The 21,459-nt window shown below is 42.3% G+C and overlaps 2 protein-coding genes across 3 annotated transcripts in view; both read left to right on the top strand.

Moving 5' to 3' along the window:
* The window catches only part of col4a3 (collagen, type IV, alpha 3), a 33,074-nt gene extending 22,677 nt beyond the window's left edge, over positions 1-10,397 (top strand). Inside the window, exons 36-52 of one of the 2 annotated variants that reach the window (XM_070905487.1) lie at positions 63-152; positions 472-611; positions 1,302-1,428; positions 1,587-1,667; positions 2,025-2,126; positions 2,326-2,373; positions 2,467-2,652; positions 3,126-3,256; positions 3,523-3,595; positions 3,954-4,025; positions 4,239-4,364; positions 4,520-4,618; positions 4,706-4,918; positions 5,749-5,926; positions 6,014-6,128; positions 7,197-7,369; positions 8,281-10,397. In XM_070905487.1, coding sequence (XP_070761588.1) covers positions 63-152; positions 472-611; positions 1,302-1,428; positions 1,587-1,667; positions 2,025-2,126; positions 2,326-2,373; positions 2,467-2,652; positions 3,126-3,256; positions 3,523-3,595; positions 3,954-4,025; positions 4,239-4,364; positions 4,520-4,618; positions 4,706-4,918; positions 5,749-5,926; positions 6,014-6,128; positions 7,197-7,369; positions 8,281-8,362 — 2,036 coding nt within the window. In that variant the 3' untranslated portion in view covers positions 8,363-10,397. Of the gene's footprint in view, positions 1-62; positions 153-471; positions 612-1,301; positions 1,429-1,586; positions 1,668-2,024; positions 2,127-2,325; positions 2,374-2,466; positions 2,653-3,125; positions 3,257-3,522; positions 3,596-3,953; positions 4,026-4,238; positions 4,365-4,519; positions 4,619-4,705; positions 4,926-5,748; positions 5,927-6,013; positions 6,129-7,196; positions 7,370-8,280 lie in introns of those variants that run through there. The other variant, XM_070905488.1, reaches the window with a different exon arrangement.
* A 4,781-nt stretch (positions 10,398-15,178) lies between these two features.
* On the top strand, positions 15,179-16,924 carry sst1.2 (somatostatin 1, tandem duplicate 2). The gene is given in 5 exon segments (XM_070906383.1): positions 15,179-15,249; positions 15,251-15,320; positions 15,322-15,364; positions 15,477-15,661; positions 16,718-16,924. Coding segments are annotated over 5 exon segments (576 nt in total).
* Positions 16,925-21,459: the final 4,535 nt, after the last annotated feature.

The following is a 21,459-nucleotide window of genomic DNA, read 5'->3' as shown; positions in this document are numbered from 1 at the left end:
TTATGATTCTGCGTGACTATCAAATTTTAATTTGACAGTTGATGAATATGTATGTCTGTCAGGACTTCCTGGAGACCCCGGCAGAGATGGAGAGAAAGGTCCTCCTGGTGCCTGTGGACTCAACGGTGACCCAGGAGAGCTGGGGAAGCCAGGTAACCGCCATCCCCCCCCCCCCCCAACACACCTGCTTGAGAGTCTTACCTTTCAAAAGTCATTAATTAGATGGATACTAGAAAGTAATTAAAAGACTAAATTTGTCTTGAAACAAGACTGGGATAATACACAGGCTTTAAAAACATCAAACTGAGCTCTGCAGCAACACTTAAGTTTGAAAAAGATCAGCTGTCTGAAACAGACTTCTAAAACATCAACCTTACCTTTACTAGAGAAGATAAACTTTAAGAAGATAAACTTTCACTGGATTATCTCTGTCTCCCTACTTTTCTAAAACCTTGTGGTGTTTTTGTCCAGGTGGTAAAGGTGAGAAAGGTTGTGCAGGGCCTTGTGGGCAACCTGGTTCAGATGGAAAACCAGGACCAGGAGGACCTAAAGGTCCTAAAGGAGAACCGAGTCCACCTGGACCAGGATCTAAAGGATTTCCAGGAGATAAGGTATCACACACATCCAGAGACAAACAAACATTACTAACCTTAACACTTTTTTATTATTAGTGCCAGCTTAACAAATAACGCCACTATCAACATTTTATATAACCTTTCTTTAACAGATTACTGATCAGAACTGAACAGATCTTTAACAGATAACTGCATTAAAGTAAGGCTATTTACAAAAAAACATTTATCATAAAAAGAAAGGACTGGGAGGAGTGTGAATATTAATGGGATATCCTATTAATTTTAATTGTTTATAAATTAATTTTAAGGTGCTTTTACACATAATCGGTTATCCTTGTATGCAGATGATGTTCTGCTTTATATTGCCATGGCCCCACCAGTTTTTTCTAGACATAGAATTTATCTGTGAAATTTGTTTTACTTCCAGTAACCAACTTACACATTCATGCTTCTCTTCAAAAAAGCAACTTTTGTCTCACATTTGTTTTTACACTTCCATGATTTCCTTCCTCCACTTCAGCCCAACAACCTCTCTGTTCTTTCTTTCACTTCTCTTTCCCATCTTTCAAGAACACATACTGGTCAAATCCAAGTGTATTTTGGTGAAGAATTAACTTTCAAATAGAGAGTTTCAGTTTTTAGCCCTGGCACAAAGGCTTGAGGAGTATGAAATACACAACAAAAGATGTGAAAAATAGCAATTCTCCTCCCCTGTCATCCTCTCAGGGGAATCCGGGATGTGCTGGATCTCCAGGTGTGAAGGGGAAACCAGGGGACAGTGGAAACTTTGGTCCTCCAGGAGACTGTGGCCCCTGTGGCCCCAAAGGACATTCTGGACCCCCAGGATGCAGAGGTCTGATTAATCACAGTTTATACACCATATTTCTGCCGTTTAAACTGTTAAAACATAAAAAACATGCAGTTGATACAAGTCAGGACAGATCACAGCACCTTCCTCAAGCTGAACAAAAGCCTCTTTTACATGTCTGTCTGCCTGTCTGTCTGTCTCAGGTAATCCTGGGTCTCCTGGTGAAAAGGGTTGTGATGGTCCTCCAGGGAAAAATGGCCCTCCAGGACCCACCGGCCTCACAGGTACATAAACCAGTGTTAGAGTATTATTAATGGCATGAGGTAGAAGTGCGCATGTGCCGACCATGCATGCAGCCTGAGGCAGTTGCTCCTGTCTGTTTTCTCATTTTTTCTTACTTTTTTCCTTTATTCCTTTATCATAACTTTGTATTTGTGTAATTTCCCCCCGGGGATCAATAAAGTATTTCTGATTCTGATTCTGATAGCAGTGCTACTTGCCCACCGCAACAACACTTCTACTGATCAAAAAACTTAAATGTGGCATCCAGAGACAGCTCTACTGTCTGTCTGTTAACATGGCATTATAAAAACAGGCTGATAACTGTCCTCTCAGTGGGTTAATTGTATCTTCATTTTCAGGTAACAAGGGAGCTCCTGGAGATCCTGGTCCAGCTGGTCCCAGAGGAAACCAGGGACAGGATGGGATACCTGGGCCTCCTGGAGAGAAAGGAGCCATGGGAGGTAGGAGACAGGACTGGATTAATCTGATTTGGACAGTGATCAGCCACCATCTTTATTCTGATTGAATATTTAAGTGTTTTTGTTGTTTTGTTATGAACAGTTTAATTTTTTGATTCATCTCATAACCCATCCTGATGGTGGTTAGGGCTAGGGGCAGGGTTGTTTTCTCTTTTCCGATTGGCTGGTTTTCTTTCTATAGCTCCTGGAATTGGACAGCGGGGCCCGGAGGGGGAGAAAGGTCCAACCGGTGAGTTTTCAGGTGTGATTATGAGTTTAGTTTTCAGTCAGAACTAAAGAAAAAAATAAAACACACACTCTCCACCTCCTCTGGTGTCCTCAGGGTGTGCTGGTGAAAAGGGTCCTCCTGGTCCCTGTGGTCCTCCTGGTCCTTGTGGTCTAGGGGGACACCCAGGTTGTCCTGGTCCTCCTGGACCTCCTGGTCCTCCTGGTTGTCCTGGCAAGGAGGGAGTTTGCACTGAAGGAGGCAAAGGAGAAAACGGATTCCCCGGAGAACAAGGACCCAAAGGTGACGATACACATTGAGTCGATGAAACAATGGGTTGACTTACAAACAATCTCACCACAAGGTCCATTCAATAGCTTTCGATCTTGATGTTCAAATTTCCATGATTGAGGAGGCACATAGGAGGAAGAGGGACATGTATCAGGAGCTGGTAGGGCACTATCAGAGAAGGGGATGGAGAGCTCACTGTGTACCCATAGAGGTATCACAGACCTGCTAGCATGGCTGTAGACTCTGAGGTCTCTTCACACCTGCAGTTTAGTTCAGTTGGCCTGGACCAAAGGAAATCTTCCCTTGTTGCCCTTTAGTTCTGGTCTGTGCCAAGATAACATAAATCAGATTATCATAAACCAATATCATCTGCATACAAAGACAGGAGAACTAGATTTCTTGACGTGATATGTGTCTCTAAATGAAGGAAATGTAACTGTGGTGAGGGATCCAATATGTGAAAATAATCAAGTCTCTCTCTGTAGGTCCGCCAGGCTGTCAGGGTCCTCCTGGTCCTCCAGGTCCTGGTTTTAAAGGAGAGAAGGGATGTAAAGGAGCACCAGGAGACACAGGACCACCTGGTTTCCCTGGTGACCCTGGCCCACGAGGCACCCCAGTCAGTACAGCCCATAGTTATAATGTAACACAGAAATTCAAGTGAATCTATATACACTCTATATCCAGTTTATCTTAGACCTTAGATCTTAAATTGGAAGTATTTACCAAATAATCATTGACTGGAAGATAAGTATCTAGTAACATTTTGAGCAGAAAGTAAGATTTAGTGCTGAGCAGTATGTTGTGTTGTATTAAATCATCACAGTCTCAAAACACACGTGTGAGTGTATTTAATACAGTTGTTGTTGTTGTTGTTGTTGGCAGGGTGAAGACAGACCACCAGGCCTACAAGGACACAAAGGCCTGATGGGAGAAACTGGTGTCACAGGACCTGTCGGTAAGAACTCCAGTCAGATAACCAGTATACTGAACAGTACAACTACAGACAAAAAGAACTCTCTCCTGACCACGTGTACATTCATCAGTCAGCATCCACGGTCATCATCCCAGGAGAACAGAACAGTCTTATCTCGGCAAGCTCTTTGGTAATTTATAGCAGGCTCTGTCGTCTCTGTAGAGTTTGAAACAAAAAATAGAATAACTTCTGGAAGATAAACTTTGGACTCAGAGTGTAAATCTAATATTTGTTACTGCCACATCAGTTTCTTTGAAGGTAAAGTTAATATTCATGTTTTTATTGGACAGTTTAACGTTGTACAACAGAGCTGCCAGTGGCTTCCTTGTGTGTGCTTCAGGTCTGAAGGGGGAGGCCGGTCCACCAGGTAGCGGCAGCTCACGAGGACCTCCAGGACCACCTGGGAGGAGAGGTAACACAGTGACATCACACAACAGCAAACTGCCCAATCACAGCGGCCACACACCTGAATACCGCTGCGACACATTACTACTGACTACTAATACTGCTGTCTTCGGAGTACTAATACTACAGTGTATTGCCTCTGGTAATAGTACCACACCCATACTGAATACTGTATGCTGGTAGAAGTACCGGATGTAGTACTCAATACTGATCCCTGCAGGCCAGAGAGGGACGGACGTATCCAGGGAGGTGGTGTTGCTGCCAGGAGACAAAGGCTCAGATGGAGACCCAGGACCTGCAGGACAAAAAGGACCTCCAGGGACCCGTGGGAGACCTGGACGTCCAGGTGAGTCTGGAATCATATTTCACTCTCAGTGTTCGGGCTTTAGGCGTGAGCTGTGTAAATGCAATTTCAGATACAAACGGAGCGAATATGGTTTTAGATACAAACAGTATAGAGACATGAAGTTTTAGGAGCAATTCTGTGTTTTACGGCTGTAGGTTCTAAGGGGAGCAGAGGGAGGGCTGGTAAAAGAGGACAAGGTGGTCGTCTTGGACTGAAAGGGGACCAGGGAAACCCAGGAATACCCGGACCAAAAGGTAGAAAAATATGGAAATATTACAGACTTTGTAAACTAAAGGCAAATTAGAGATTTTAATGTTGTTTGTTGATTATATACTCGTCAGGTATCACAGGTTCACGAGGACCGGTTGGTGCTAAAGGTGTTCTGGGTCATCCAGGTCCCTGCAGCGATGCACCAGAGAAGGAAGGCTTCCTGTTCACCAGACACAGCCAGGAACTCTTTATCCCAGAATGCCCTGCAGGATCTACTCAGATGTACAGCGGATATTCACTGCTGTTCATCAACGGAAACAACCGAGCTCACGGACAAGACCTGGGTAACAAGTGGTGAAAAGTAACTTAGTACATTTACACAAGTACTGTACTGATGAACAGTTTTGAAGTACTTGTACTTGAGTATTTTTATTTTATGCTACTTTATAAGTCTTCTTTTCAGAAATGTATATTTTACATTTATATTGGGCAGCAATAGTTACTGATTACTTTACTCATTAAGATTATTCTTCTATAACATAGAATAAAACACCCAATATACAATAAAACAAGATAAAAACAGTAAAATAAACAAATAAACAAATTAAACACAATGGAACTAAAATGATACATTTTGGGCTGACATCATCATATCAAATAGAAAGTATTGTTTTAGATTAAACTAAAGATTAAACTAGTTCTCAACCAGACACAACATTAAAAAACATACTGCTTACACATTGCATCAATAATAATAACCCAATGACATTTTTTGAGTGGGGTGACAGTACTTTTGATACTTTGAGTATATTTTCCAGATAATACTTTTGTACTTTGATGTAAATAAGGTTTTGAATGCAGGACTTTTAATGGACTTGTAATGTTGTGTTGTATTTCTACTTTTACTTAAGTATATAATCTGAATGCTTCTTCTATCACTGCATGAGATGGACACGGAGAAACAGACAGACAGTTAGAGACAGACAGATACAACAGACAGGTCATTAAAAATAGTTCATCCTGTGGAGAGCAGGAGAATGCGTCTAGTTAATTAAACTAATGATGGACTAATAAACGGACTCTTCGGCACGTTCAGAGTCTTAACGCACTTTACAAAAACTCCTCATTCACTGTCGTCAAAACCAAAAACATTTGTTTGTCTCTCTCTCTTCAGGTACATTAGGTAGTTGTTTACCTCGTTTTACCACCATGCCCTTCCTGTTCTGTAACACTGACAGCACCTGTCGCTACGCCTCACGCAATGACTACTCCTACTGGCTGTCCACCGACGAACCACTGCCAAGCAGCATGCCGTTCATCTCCGGGGACTCATTGAAGAAATACATCAGCCGGTAACACACACACACACACACACACACACACAGTGTATTAATGTATACCATTAACATGTGTGTTACCATGTGTTCCCTGTGTTGAAGGTGTACTGTATGTGAGGCCAGAGCCAACGTGATCGCCGTCCACAGTCAGACCAGTATAATTCCAGAGTGTCCTTCAGGCTGGGACCCTCTCTGGTTCGGATACTCCTTTGTGATGGTGAGCTAATGTTACTGGTTTGGGTCGAGTTGGGCTGTTCTGTTTAAAGTAAGACTGTCAGTTTTAAAATTTGACAAGTGTGCTTGTTTCATCAATCAGTTAACAAAGTGGCCACCAAGCAAACCTCTCATGTGTCTTATTGTTACACTTTGTTGAGTTGAAATAAAAGACCTTGTCTCTTGGCGTCTCAGCAAGCATTAAATAATCATGATCAAAACATACAATCAAAGTTAGAATGAACAGCTGGTAAAATAAACAAAATGGCGATATACATTGATTGCTGTGGGTATAAAGGAAGAAGAAGAAGGCCAGGTACTCCGAACTGCTGTTTGGTGCATAAGCACAATCCACAGTCAGAGTCTTCCTCCCCACGACCTGCAGCCGCAAAGAGGCAACCCTCTTGTTCCCCACTGTTATGAGCTGGCTCAAGATGGCCACGACAAAAGGAGAGACACACAAAGGATTGAAGATTAAAGCTAAATTTTTATTAACTTAAATCAAATCAAATTAAAGCCAAAGATAATATGGGGTATGAAAATCAGTAGAGTCAGTGGTGTGTGAGTGATGCATGCGTGATGCATGTCTGTGCAAGTGTCCAAATCCTGAAGGGGAAAACTAAAACACCATAACCAAAACCGGGATGTGTGTTACCTGCGGAGGGAAGCAAAGAGAGTGATTACAAATCAGCCAGCTCTTTAGTAACCTGGGAACACTGGGGCCCCTAGGTGCTCCTGATCACACCAAGCAGCCACTCATACAACCAATAGAAATAGACCATTTAGAGCCGCCTTCAAGATGACCTCAGGGGTCATCACACCCAGGAAGAAGTCCAACACAGAGGCAATCAGCTCTGTTAACTTTATTTTTTGCAATTCCATTTATAATCACAATTTAGATGTGATGATAGAGGCTTCAGGAATCTTTAAATGTGCTTGAATTTTACTCTTAAAAAGTTGTACGAACCCTGTTCTTAGAGCTATGCCTCCAGTCCAAAAAACGCCTATTGTTGTAGTGTGTGAGTTGTTGCTTTGACCTTTGACACTTGTTGTTGATGCTGTTGGTCTTTAGGAAACAGGAGTGGGGGCGGAGGGCTCGGGTCAGCCTCTGGCTTCTCCTGGATCCTGTCTGGAGAACTTCCGGAAGATTCCCTTCATCGAATGTCACGGCAGAGGAACCTGCAACTACTACACTGATTCCTACAGCTACTGGCTGGCTGCTCTCAACCCCAAGGACATGTTCAGGTACAATACACCTTTAGGACATGTTCAGGTACACAACACCTGCATCAATGTGTTCCGGTTCGAAACACCTTTAAAACCATGTTCAAGTACATAAAATCTTCGGGAACGCAACAGTGTCATCAACATATTCAGGTACAAAACCCCTTAATCATTATGTTCAGGGACACACCAGCTCCATCACTAAATTTGTTTGGATTTGTATCATCTGAGTTAGAACCAATCTATTGACACTGGATTAATGTTTTGCTCTGTGGTTTTGGTTTTATATTGTGATACAATTTCAGTTTCTGTTGTTTTGTTTCTAAAATCCTGAATTAATGTTCAAATATTTCAACATGATTCTCCTGATTGTAGACAAATTGTGAGTGAAATGAAATTTCACTCCTTTTGCTCCTTTATCTTTTTTTTGTCTGTAAATAATCACATTATATCAATATCAAGTTGTTTTTTTTTATCTACAGTCTTGTAATATTTGGTGTTGTCAGTATCATTCAGCCTGAAGGGCAAGTAGATTTGTCAATCCAACTGTGAAAACTACAGTTAAAATAAAATGTCATTTCTCTAGGACCAGGGTACAAAACTGACAACAAAACATGTGAAACAGTTCAGTGCTGCAGCTTCAGATGGTCCTCCTCTGAAACCAGCACCAGGCAGCGTCCTCTGTTTAACAGCAGCAGTGATGGATGATGACCTCATTTACATTTACCTGTTCAACATTTCATTTCAATTAAGGAACATCTCCTGAATTTTCTGAATGAGAGTCAGTGTCTAAAGTGTTTTACTCTGGTTTCTGTCTCTCTGTGTCTGTCTGTCTCTCTGTCTGTCTCTCTCTGTCTCTCTCTCTCTGTCTGTCTCTCTCTCTGTCTCTCTCTCTGTCCTGTGATAACATGTGTGTGTCTCTCGTCCTGCAGTAAACCGAAGCCTCAGACTGATACAGGACACTTTCCAGGCAGTCTGATCAGCCGCTGTCGAGTCTGTATGAAGCAACCGTAAACATCAACACTACTGCTGATACTGCTGATACTGCTGATACTACTGTATATATTACTGCTGCTAACACTACTGATATTAATACTACTGATCACGGTGCTACTTCTGCTCCTGTGTACTCACACCAGCAGAGAGATGTGTTGGCAACAGATGTGTTAAGACAACAACTTTATGCAAATGAGCAGTGATGTGTTGCAGTGCTGACCAATCAGAGGGCAGATGTGTTCACCTTCTTTTGACTTCAGTTCCTGTAAATCGTCTGAATTTACAGAAACTTTAAAATAAAAATGTGTGAATTTGTGCTGATTACAAATTAGTATCCTCATCTCTGATTGGTTGGCAGGTGTTAATCAATACAGTCAGTTAACCTTTTAGTGTTCTTGACAACCATCTCTTCCTGTATGTTCTTGTATCAGTTGCTGCTGGTGTGAGCGCACTACTTGCTGCTACTGTTACTACTGCAGTTATTACTTCAACTGCAACTGTTACTACTACTGTTACTGCTCCTGATACTACCACATCCTTTGAATAAAAGTAGCAATGCCCCAATGTCAAAAATACTTTTACTGCTACATTAAAATTCCTGAAAACTGTAAAAGTAACAAAGTACCAAAGAGTATCCAAAGTAAAAGTACCCATTCTGAAGATTTGTTCCTTTCAGAGTAAAACTACAGATGAAACTGCAGCCAACATCAGAGTTAATGAGAGTACTACAGTTGAAAATACTTAACTGACAAAACTGTACTTCAATACAACACTAAATTAGCACCTGCTTAGTTACTACAATGGCTACTAAAAGTACCATTACTGTAGTAGTACCAGTAGTAGTAATCCTGCCTCTTATACTACTTTAGTTGGAGTAATAAGACTAGTATCACCCCTACTGCTACTAATAATAACAATACAAAGATTATGTGCACTACCACCATCATTATCTCTACTAGTACTGCACTGTTACTGCACTACAGTGGTACTTGCTGTACAATACTTAATACATGCCCCAAGTTTTTTCCAGTTACACAATCATGTTTTGATATTTGGTTGTGAGTATTTAACAAAATCAGTTAGTGTACCCAGTTACTATTACTGCTACTACTATGTCTGTAAGTATAACTACTGCTCCTACTGCTACCATCATCTACTAATAGTTACAACCTCTAAGTACTACTACTGCAGCTTCTACTACCATAAGCACTGTCATCAATAGTACTATTGCTACTACTACTACTGTGAGTACTGCTACTTCTAGTACAACTGCTGTTGTAAGTACTGCCCCTGGTACTACTCACTACTGATGTTTTGATATTTGACACAGTTCACAGTTGTGAGTATGAAGAAGAAAATCAGAGTACACAAGTACTGCTATTACTACTGGAGGTACTGCTACCGCTACTACTGCTGTAAGTGCTACTACTACTGTTACCATTATCTACAAATCTAAGTAGTGCTACTGTAGTACTACTGCTCTCACAACTATCACGACTAACATGACTAATACTACTACTGTGACTGGAGCTGCAGCACCTCCCTCTGCCAGAGGAGGGCAGAGCTGAAACACCACAGAAGAAGAGTTGGCCCAGCTGTCGTTCCTCTGACAGCCACCAGATGGAGCTCCATGAAAACTTGAAGTGAATGAGAAAAACCCAGAAGATTAACAGATTTTTATTTTCTGCACGGCAACAGAGTCTGGAGCTCTCTGATTGGATGAGTCTCACAGCAAAGCACTCTGGGTGTGTGAGTTGTCTTCTGTCATAAAGAATGGACCATTGACTGAACATTCTCTTTATTAAACAATGATATTAAACAGAGTGTAGATGTACAAACACATATCATTAAATAATAAGAAGTGTTTACAGTCTGACCACATTATCTTCAAATCATCTCAGAGGCTTTAGAAGCTTCCTCGTTGCCAGTTGTACATACTCTTACTCTGTCATTGTTAAAGCCGCGGATACATTGTGATAAATTGGGATAACATTATTTTTGTTTTGTGAATATGATTCTTGTTGAATTTAATAAAACATGTTGTTTTACAGAAGTCACTTCCTGGGGTGTCCTGTTCAAAACGTTTATTAAAAAAGGTTTGAATCAGCCACAAAACACATCTGATCACAGAGCAGGTTACTCAGGTTAAAGGACCAGTCCTCCGTCTTTTACAGGGTTTACTGTAATCTTTCCTCCTGTTCATACCAGACATTACAAGGTCATTTTTAATGCGCTTTCAATGGAAGTGGTGGAGGATAAAATCCTCTATTCATGTCGACTACTCGCACGCGCAGAACAGAAATTCTAGAGCGTTTTTCACAAGTTTTACACGGAAAGGTTTAGCAGCGCACCAGTTGCAGCATGCTAGTCGGCTTCCAGCGGTTTGCCAGGTTGCTGAAGCTCATGTGTGACTGCTGCAGAATGACAAACATCGCTGCAGATGTGCGACTGTACTTACAGAATACAGAATTTAAGCATTAAGCTGTTCAGGAGTTATCAACAGGTCAGAGTCTGACATTTGTGTTATTGATTTGTTCTTATTGACAATATGTCAGTGTTTGAGTGCATTAACTGTTACAGTAAGAGTTGCAGTGGAGGGACATAAAGACAGAAACGTCATACGTCTCAATAATAATAATAATCATAGTGTTTGGGTAAGAAAGGAGTACAGGCTTGTTCTTAGTGAGCTCAGATGTATCTGTATTTGCCTGTAATATGTTGTAATATTTAATATTTAGAGAGTAGTAAAGCTAATGAATCCTGCGTGTGATTGACGTTCCCCTCATGAAACACTTTTTAAATCCTAATTTAACACTTTGATCGTTTCAGTCAGAATTAAAAGGGCCTGTTTTCCTGTAATTGTCATGTTTGTGACTTCACTCAGTGACTGTACGTAGTGTGATCAGTGTGTCATCACTTTCCCATCATGCCCCTGTGTGTGTGTGTGTGTGTGTGTGTGTGTGTGTGTGTGTGTGTTCATGCCAGCAGCTCTTTGGCAACGGCTGCTTACTGTTAATATGTCACCACGGCAACACGCTGCTACTAATGTGTTGTTTATTAGCATCCGGAGAAAGTGATGATGATGATGGTGAGGACGAAGATGAGGATGAAGGTGATGGAGATAAATATGGAGATGAGGATCATCATCCTCACCTAAAACATAAAGACTTGAAAGATTCTGTTCTCGTTGTTATTCTGTGATGAAAGTCTTCCTGTGTGACACCCAACTGACACTTAATACATATCGAATATAGTTTACATTATTATTAAAGACATATTTTGATGATTAGAGCCTTTGATTCGTTGAGGGAAGAATCAGTTATCTGACTTCCTTTCAGGTTTGTTACGGTCACTTTTGAGTTATGGCTGAACACATGTTTTGTGAGATCACAGTGACCTTGACCTCTAATCAGCTCGTCCTTCAGTCCAAGTGGACGTCCCTCAAGCTGTTTCTGAGATATCGTGTTCACAGGACTGGGACAGATGGACAGACAATCCTACAACAACAGGGTCTCTCTCTGTCGGGATCCTCTCCATAATGTTGTCAGACACATAGAACAACAGCCTGAGCCTGTCGCTGGCAGAAACCAGCACTTCTACTGGACGTACTTTTCACCATTGAACGTTGTTGCAGCCATCGCAGCCTGTTTGCAGCGGCTGGCTGAGCCGATCTACTGGACCAATTCCAAAGCTTTTTGTACCTATTAGTCATTTAGACGCCAAAATGTGTAGAAATACCGAAATTTCCCTTTAACATGGCTAGGCGGGGTTGTTAGCTTGATTTATTACTCTAATAAATCTAATAAATATTACGCTAACGTGAGCTGGTTAATTCACAGTTTATCTCAGCAGCATTTTCATTTTAAAGAAAAATATGACTGAAGATCAAGACAGACAGACTTCCTCTGTGGTCGGTCAAACCATAGACTGAATATAAAGATGGCCGACGCGTCTCCACTTCCTCCCACTGTACAAAAATGAAGATCAGGAGGAAAGCGATCATACAGCTCCACTGCACAGGCTGAGGTTTCTAAACCACGAATCAAAAACATAAACCACACTCAGTAAAACTGTGATTAAACAAACGCATCATGGATCACAAACACTAAAAGAGATCCTGAGAAATGAATAACGGTCCTATATTTGTGATTTCAGAGCCTTTAAAGTCTTTAAGGACAGAACCACGAGCCTGTTCCTGCTCCGATCTCTGTTTCATCAGCTAATGTTAGAATGTGCCGAATTTCACACAGAGTCTGGCAGACAGCAGTGGTGAACAGTAAAATGCAGTAGATACAAGGTTTTCCAAAGACAGTACATGTATTTGGGTCTGGTCACCAGTGGTGGAGTGTAATGAAGTACACTTACTCTTAATACAGTACTTAAGTACAAATGTGAGGTACTTGTACTTGAGTTTTTCCATTTTCTGCTTCTCTTAATACCTTTACTGTACTACATCTCAGCGGTAATGTTGTACTTTTTACTGCGCCACATCTTTCTGACAGCTTTAGCTACTAGTTACATCCTGTCCAGTGAAAACCACGTATCTCCAGATGTTAGTGATGAAGTGAATGATGAAGAGTTCCTTCATGTGTTGAGAACACCCTCCTCCTCCTCCTCCTCCTCCTCCTTCAGCTAAATAAACTATTGAAACTCTCCTCAGATCAGCTGGAAGACACATCGTCACAAAGCTGGAAACTTTGTAGAGATACGTGGTTCTCACAGGACAGCACATGCTGCTCTTAGAGAATATGATGCATCGCTGTACATGAAAGTACCCAACAGTATATAAAGTACTTCAAAGTACTTCAACCTGAAACATCTACAGCAGGAAAATGACACAGACACATGAATGAATCCAAAAACATGAGAGACATTTTACTGTGATACTGACAGTACTTATACACTGTTACTGTGATACTGTTACAGTACTTATACACTGTTACTGTGATACTGGCAGTACTTATACACTGTTACTGTGATACTGTTACAGTACTTATACACTGTTACTGTGATACTGACAGTACTTATACACTGTTACTGTGATACTGACAGTACTGACATACTGTTACTGTGATACTGACAGTACTGTTACTGTGATACTGACAGTACGTATATACTGTTACTGTGATACTGACAGTACTTATACAATGTTGCTGTGATACTGACAGTACTTCTACACTGTTACTGTGATACTGACAGTACTTATACACTGTTACTGTGATACTGACAGTACTGACATACTGTTACTGTGATACTGACAGTACTGTTACTGTGATACTGACAGTACGTATATACTGTTACTGTGATACTGACAGTACTTATACTGTTACTGTGATACTGACAGTAAGTGTATACTGTTACTGTGATACTGACAGTACTGTTACTGTGATACTGACAGTACTTACATACTGTTACTGTGATACTGACAGTACTGTTACTGTGATACTGACAGTACTTATACACTGTTACTGTGATACTGACAGTACTGTTACTGTGATACTGACAGTACTGACATACTGTTACTGTGATACTGACAGTACTTACATACTGTTACTGTGATACTGACAGTACTGACATACTGTTACTGTGATACTGACAGTACTGTTACTGTGATACTGACATTACTTACATACTGTTACTGTGATACTGACAGTACTGTTACTGTGATACTGACAGTACTTACATACTGTTACTGTGATACTGACAGTACTTATACACTGTTACTGTGATACTGACAGTACTGTTACTGTGATACTGACAGTACTGACATACTGTTACTGTGATACTGACAGTACTTACATACTGTTACTGTGATACTGTTACTGTGATACTGACAGTACTGTTACTGTGATACTGACAGTACTTACATACTGTTACTGTGATACTGACAGTACTGTTACTGTGATACTGACAGTACTTACATACTGTTACTGTGATACTGTTACTGTGATACTGACAGTACTGTTACTGTGATACTGACAGTACTTACATACTGTTACTGTGATACTGACAGTACTGTTACTGTGATACTGACAGTACTTACATACTGTTACTGTGATACTGTTACTGTGATACTGACAGTACTGTTACTGTGATACTGACAGTACTTACATACTGTTACTGTGATACTGACAGTACTTAGTCTGGAGACTCGCTCTCCAACTAAAACACCTTGAAGAACACAGTTGCGTCTTTTTATTGATCATGAAGTTCTTATTTACGTTTCACCAGAGAAATCAGCTGAATGAGATGAACATGACCAAAGTGGATTTGACTCGACAGCCACTGACCACAAGAATCACGTCACATGACGTGAACTGACACTTCACTACGTGTTACATTGCGTTCATTTGACAGATGTTTTTTTCCAGAGCGACTTACAATCAGTACATTCAAACGAGGAGCCAGTTATTCTTCCACTGATAACTTTACTGAACTTCTCCTTGAAGTATTGTTACACAGTGGCGTTACTGCGTTCAGTCCTTCCTGACTGAGTGTTGGGATTCCCCGATCCACTCTGTCTCTCCTCAGCAGAACATTTTAAACTAATATAAAGTGTTTCTGCAGTATTACAGTGACGCAGCAGTCGTGTTTGTTCTGACTAAATGTTGAGTGGGCGACTCTCTGCTGCTGCCTCTTTGTTTAATGGAGATATCAGCAAGTGCTAATGAAGTCTGCTAATCCTCTGAACGCTCCGTTAATTCCTCTCGTCTTCAGCCGGACATTCTGCCGTTGTATTTGTTGAAGATGAGCGCCGGCGGCTGCAGAGCGCTGCTGCTGCTGATAGTTTTATTGTTTTATTGTTCAGACTCCATTTAAAGTCAATAAGGACTAATGGACGTTTGTTTAACTTGAATATCAGCGTTCCTTCATCACTTTGCAGCCCGCCAGCTGTCAATCAAACACATGTGACCTGCAGGAGGAGGAGCATCAGGCTTCAAAAGAGCAGCACCCAGAGGACCAGGAACAGAGACAAGCCCAGAACCAGAACCAGGACCAGCAGAAGATACCAAACCAGCAGACAGTAGGAACTTTCTCTCTTTGGTCTTTTCTACTTTGTGTCTGGTGTCTGATCTTCCTTCTTCAGGTGCCTCAGTGTATATTTTCTTCTTCTCCTCCTGATATTTTTCGGCAGGTATGCAGTTCGTTGTTCGTTGTCCCGCCATCTTGGCTCTTGTGGCGTTGGTTCTGTGCGGTCCAGGTGTTTCCTCTCAGCTCGACAGAGACCAGGACCAGTACCAGAACCAGGACCTGGACCTGGAGCTGCGTCACCACCGGCTGCTACAACGAGCTCGCAGTGCTGGACTGCTGTCACAGGTGAGAGAGCCAACAACCAATCAGGATGCTCCATTTCTACTGGAAAATAAAACATAATAGCCAGTTATCTGGACTGGGCTATTTACTGCTATTTAGTTTATTTATTCATTGCAGCGCTACAAAACCCCAACATGTCCTCCCAGACTACTGTCAACGTTTAGAAACTGAAAAGACTTCTGACTTTCAATCATTCTGTTGATTCAGAGGTGTTTTAATTCAGCTGTAAATTGAAGCCTAGTTGTTTGTGTGACATTCACAGGATAATGGTAAAAGAAGACTCAGAGCAGCAAACTGACTCTGTAATGTCAGTTACACAGAAATATAGCTACATTAGCGACGTTAGCCACCCTCAGCTACTGGTCATATCAGACCAAGTGAGGCTGTAGCAACAAAACACCAGAGAGTATTAACTTGAGTAAGGGTTGAGTGGATCCCCTCGCTATGAGCCTGATCCTGTTGTCGTACAACTCAGCTCTTATTTTGGTAGTTGTGTTTCCACTTTGCTGCAGAGACACTGGATCCACAGGGCACCAGTCAGGTTTGAATCTGTGATCTAAACCAATCATGTGGAAGAGAAAACCAAGAGTAGGTGGAGGGTCAAAGCTGCTCTGTTTACCATCTTTGTAACAACGTTAACGTTCTTTTTGGATTTCCTGTCCATAGTTGTGATAACAAAGACACTTTGGGACAGTTTAATTCACTGTGTGCTGCTCTTTGTAAGAGGAGGGACGGTTAGCCTGACGTACATTTACCAAACCAACCAGTTCGTCTTCATCCTTGAAGTGTTTTCTCTTATAAAACCCAAATATCCTGTTCTGTAAAATTCTTCTTTACGGCTGCCTCTTCTGGTGGATGAGAGAAAAAACACCTTCAATGACTGCAGTTCAGGAGTTACTGTGGGTGTTTTCTGCTCTCCGGCCTCAGGGGGCAGTTCAGGCAGGACTGAGACTGAGACTAAGTCTGTCGGCCATCTTTTCTGACATCCACACTGTTCTAAACTGTTCCAAAGTGTATTCAATTGTTCTGAACTGTGAAAAACATATTGTCGTTTCTCAGGATTGGAGTAAACGCGCAGTGGAGGACCTGCTGGCTCAGATGTCTCTGCCAGAGACCGACACCCAGCGGGAGGCTGAGGTTGTTTCCATGGCAACAGGTGGAAGGATGAACCTGGAGCGGTCCGTCGACCCCCCCAACAACCTGCCTCCCCGTGAACGCAAAGCTGGCTGCAAGAATTTCTACTGGAAGGGCTTCACTTCCTGTTAATCCCCGCCCAGGTACCTGACTGTCTGTTTAAGCCCCGCCCAGGTACCTGACTGTCTGTTTAAGCCCCACCCAGGTACATGACTGTCTGTTTAAGCCCCGCCCAGGTACCTGACTGTCTGTTTAAGCCCCGCCCAGGTACATGACTGTCTGTTTAAGCCCCGCCCAGGTAACTTGCATTGTGTGTCTCAACTGTCCATGTTGTTTTGTTCCAGGCCACGCCTTCATTGGATCAATTGACCAATCCCAGATTACCTGGCCTTCACCTGAGCGACTGGACGGACCAATCAGCAGCTGTCTGGCTGCAGTGTAACTTAATAATTAATGTAATTATCAATTAAAGAGAGAAATCAGTCAAGTTTGTGGCTCCGCCTCCCGTCTGTCCAGAGTTTGAATGAAAATATTAAAAACATAGACCAGATTGGAGATTACAGAGATTATATAAAGAGACTTTTTAGAGATCTTAAAAGTAAATGATAATATATCATATAATCAATAGATCAATAATATATTATTGATATATATTATGATATATATAATCAATAGTAAAACAGACAGACTGTGATGACCTTCTGAAATGACAGAATGTTTGCTGTGTGGACTGTTTAAATCTTTCACTGGGAGTTCTGGGAGAAGGTCCGGGAGCAGTGGTGCTGAGGGTTCTGCAGCGCCGCCTGCTGGTCACAGTGATAAAGGCTTATTGTTAAAGAGTTGCTGCCCTGTTTCATCTTCACATCACTGATGGGTGTGGTCAGAGGTGTGCTCTGTTGCACCTGTAACCACACCCAACAGTGATGTCACAGTGTACTGACGTACACCTGTACATCACTGCAGGTCTGAAGTCAAACCACTGGAGGTCAGCAAAGACAAGCTTTTCAGGGTCTTTAGTTCTTTAAAGTCCTGGTGGATGAATTCTTCGGTGGTTCAAGTTTAAAAACGATGGACAGCTTACTAAAAACCGAAGCCGATAAATCATGACATGAACTTTAGTCTCACATCACAGTGTTTTCTTTTTTAAACCTGTCTATACAGCTGATGGTGAGGAACAGAACCTGAACGCAACACTCAGAACTCATCCAAACATCCACAGACCATCTTTCCTCATTCATCTGGAACAGTTTACATTGATATATTCCTACTAAGCTGTTGACATGGCTAATGAAAATGGATATTCCACTAATATTCCTGTTTACATGCAGCCTTACTTCCCCCGATTAATGTCATGACCTGTGAACACAGCCTCCCTCTTTCATTCCTCCTCTTGAAAAGGTCTAAAAAACAGTTTATCCAAGTCTTTAATGTGGTTTAACAGTAGGAGTGTTTCTCCCTCCAGAAATGTAGGCTTTTATTTGGTGCATGTATCTCCAGCCTGGTTTGTTTAAGACCATGAACAGGCAATATGCTGTGTGTCCCAAACGGCGGTAAAAACTCCAAATGAGACACATTCCCACATGTCCAAAGAATGCTCCTAAAACCCAAATAATATCGTCAGATCCAACATGAGATGGTGGTGGACTTCAGCCGGTGCAAACGCACCCCTCCCACACCAGTGAACATCCAGGGAATGGACATCGAGATGGTGAAATCTTGCAAGTACCTGAACAATAAACTGGACTGGACTGACAACACAACTGCACTGTACAAGAAGGACCAGAGCAGACTCTACCTGCTCAGGAGACTCAGGTCTTCAGGAGTGCAGGGGGCTTCTTTGACTCTGTGGTGGCATCAGCCATCTTTTATGGAGTGGTCCGCTGGAGCAGCAGCATCTCAGCTGCAGACAGGAAGAAACTGGACAGACTGATGTCACAGCCTAAACTGGCTAAACTATCATCCCTGAGGGACAACATGTCCCACCCCATGCAGGACACTCTGGCAGCACTGGGCAGCTCCTTCAGGGACAGGCTGCTTCACCCGCGCTGAGTGAAGGAGAGACACCGCAGGTCTTTCCTCCCGGCTGCTGTCAGGCTCTACAATCAGACCTGCTCCCAGTAGACCTGCTCCCAGTAGACCTGCTCCCAGTGGACCTGCTCCCAGTGGACCTGCTCCCAGTAGGCCTAATTCAGAATATGCAAACGGAATATGCTGCTCACGTGATCCGTATCAATTTTGGAATATTGTCATATTCAGAATAATAGTGGAAAATGAGATGCATGTAATCATGACTGTTACACTTTAATCTGTTTTCATCATAAAAGACAGAAGCAACCTAAATATCCAGAGAGGACTCAGGGGTGAGAGTGTTCACATGTTCACATGCTGGACAACCTCACTGAAAATACACTCCAGCATGCATGACAGGGACGAGCACTGGGAGCACTGGGAGCACTGGGGGTGATCAGTGTGTGTGGAAACAGCAGCAGGTTTCAGTGTTTGAACAGAGAGAGAGAGAAGGTCGAGTCTAATTAACCTTTAATGGAGATCAGAGAGAGAGAGAGAGCAAATATTGACTCAACACATTAAACACTGCAGATAGAGAGAGAGTGTGTGTGTGTGTGTGTGTGTGTGTGTGTGTAAAAGCACACCGTTACTTAAACTTGTCTCTAAATATATAAACCCTCACTAATGGAAAATAAAGTGTCGCTCTGCCCACTGACAAAATCCGTGCCACAGGATTGGTCGCAGCTGTCACTCCCAGGTTGATTGACAGGTCAGACAGCAGCTTATATTGTACAAGATTCACTTTGAACCGCAACCATAATTAAAAACGCTTGATTGTGAATCTGCATGTCGACCCCTGTTCCCTCTGATGGAGTCCAGCTCTCAGCTCAGAGACAGAAACAGAAGTTCAGTTTGTTATTGTGGGCGTAGTTAAAGTTACATTGACTCCTCTGTCATGTCAACAAAGGCATCATAAAGGTCAGGTGATCCTAATAAAGTGTAAATCAAGTCACGTCATTCAAATTGATCAGAACTTTTTTGAAATCTGGCTTCGACATATAGCACGTATATATACTATGGATATGAATGTTTCCTACATGCAGACAGACTCTCTGTAATCTCTTGTTTTGATGAATAAACTTTATTATTGTTACAGGAAGATATTTTCAGTGTGATCACACACAGAGGGACGATCTTTACTCTACAACTGACATTCTTCAGTTTAATCGTCAGACACCGTCGGGACCTCTGACAGACAAACAGAAACTGAAACATTCACATACAAAAACTAAAAGATTAGAGATGAAAAGATAAAGATTTTAATAAAATACGAACAAACTAAACAGGAATCAACTCGCTCCTGCAGCCCAAACTGAAATAAACGGAAAATAATTGAAAACAGATTAAACTGTTATCAGGTGGAACAGTGTGTGTGTGTGTGTGTGTGTGTGTGTGTTATCTCAGTCTGTCAGCTGGTTGGCTACAGTCTCTGTGTTTCCACGGTGATGCAGGTCTGACTCCTGCCCTTCAGCCAGGCACTGAACCACTGTTGTTATTATGAGTAGCTTGCTGTGATTGGCTCACAGACGCAGACACAGATAGACCTCGACCAATCAGAGCTCTCCGTCTGTCACTACCTGCGTGACCTGCAGAGGTGAGCCTCTGTCTCTTCTCCATGTTTACCGGCGACGGGCTCTCTGTGCTCCTATTGGACAAACGTCCCACGCTGGTTTTAGTTCCTGAAGGCGTCACCAGGCTGATATCAGCTGATCTGATCTGTGGATGTTTGTGTTCCTCTGCAGCTGATTGGAAACAACAGTTTTCACAGTCTGAGTTAAAGAATAAATGAAAAAGTTGAGTCTGACGGACTGAAGACGAGTGATCTCTGCTGCTGTCAGTAAATCATGTTCACGCTGTCGGACAGGAAGTGACACACACCTGTTAAACACTCACAGGATACAGAAATAAAACTTCATCTGGCTCATTAAACATTTTAAAAAAGAGGAAGTTAGGACAAAATGCTGATTCATGTTTGATATTCCAGCTGCTGCCAGATGTTAGATGAACAGTTCATGTTGATATCAGACAATTCGACATCTCTCCTCTGTAACATCTGCGCTGCAGCATGGCTCCTCTCAGACAACAGAGGGTCATAGGTTCCAGTCAGGACCAGATTAACCTGCTGCAGCTGTGACCCCCCATCAACCAAAACAGAGCTAGTGATTGAATGCAAATGTATTATTCTCTGCAACACAAAGAGAGGACATGCAGTCACTGAAGAACGTGTTAAAACTAGATTTTCGGATAAAAATGCAGGAGCCACATCAGGATCCTCAGCTAACCTGGGGCCTTTGGGGCCCCTGAGGGTCTGGGGCTGCTCCACTGGAGCTTCTCACTGGCCAGCAGGTCAGACTGTGGTTGTACTGGTTTCACTGGGCAGCTTCAGGTGTGTAAGTGTAAGAGCTGATGTTGTTCAAATGTTCAGGCTGTGATCTCTCTGAGTCACTCCGTCCTCGCCTCCCTGAGATAATAAACATGTAAGTATGTGTGAAACGCTCCTTTAATGGGTTCAAAGGACGGGTCGGGGGGGGGGGCTCTGCGTCACACGGCACCCCGCCGAGGAGCCGACCAATAAAACGCCTCGCTGTGGGTCGACCAAT

This window comes from Enoplosus armatus, chromosome 5 (genome assembly GCF_043641665.1).
Source record: "Enoplosus armatus isolate fEnoArm2 chromosome 5, fEnoArm2.hap1, whole genome shotgun sequence".
NCBI classification, from domain to species: domain Eukaryota; kingdom Metazoa; phylum Chordata; class Actinopteri; order Centrarchiformes; family Enoplosidae; genus Enoplosus; species Enoplosus armatus.
The sequence above is the reverse complement of the archived record's forward strand: the minus strand, read 5'-3'. Positions and strand labels throughout refer to the sequence as shown.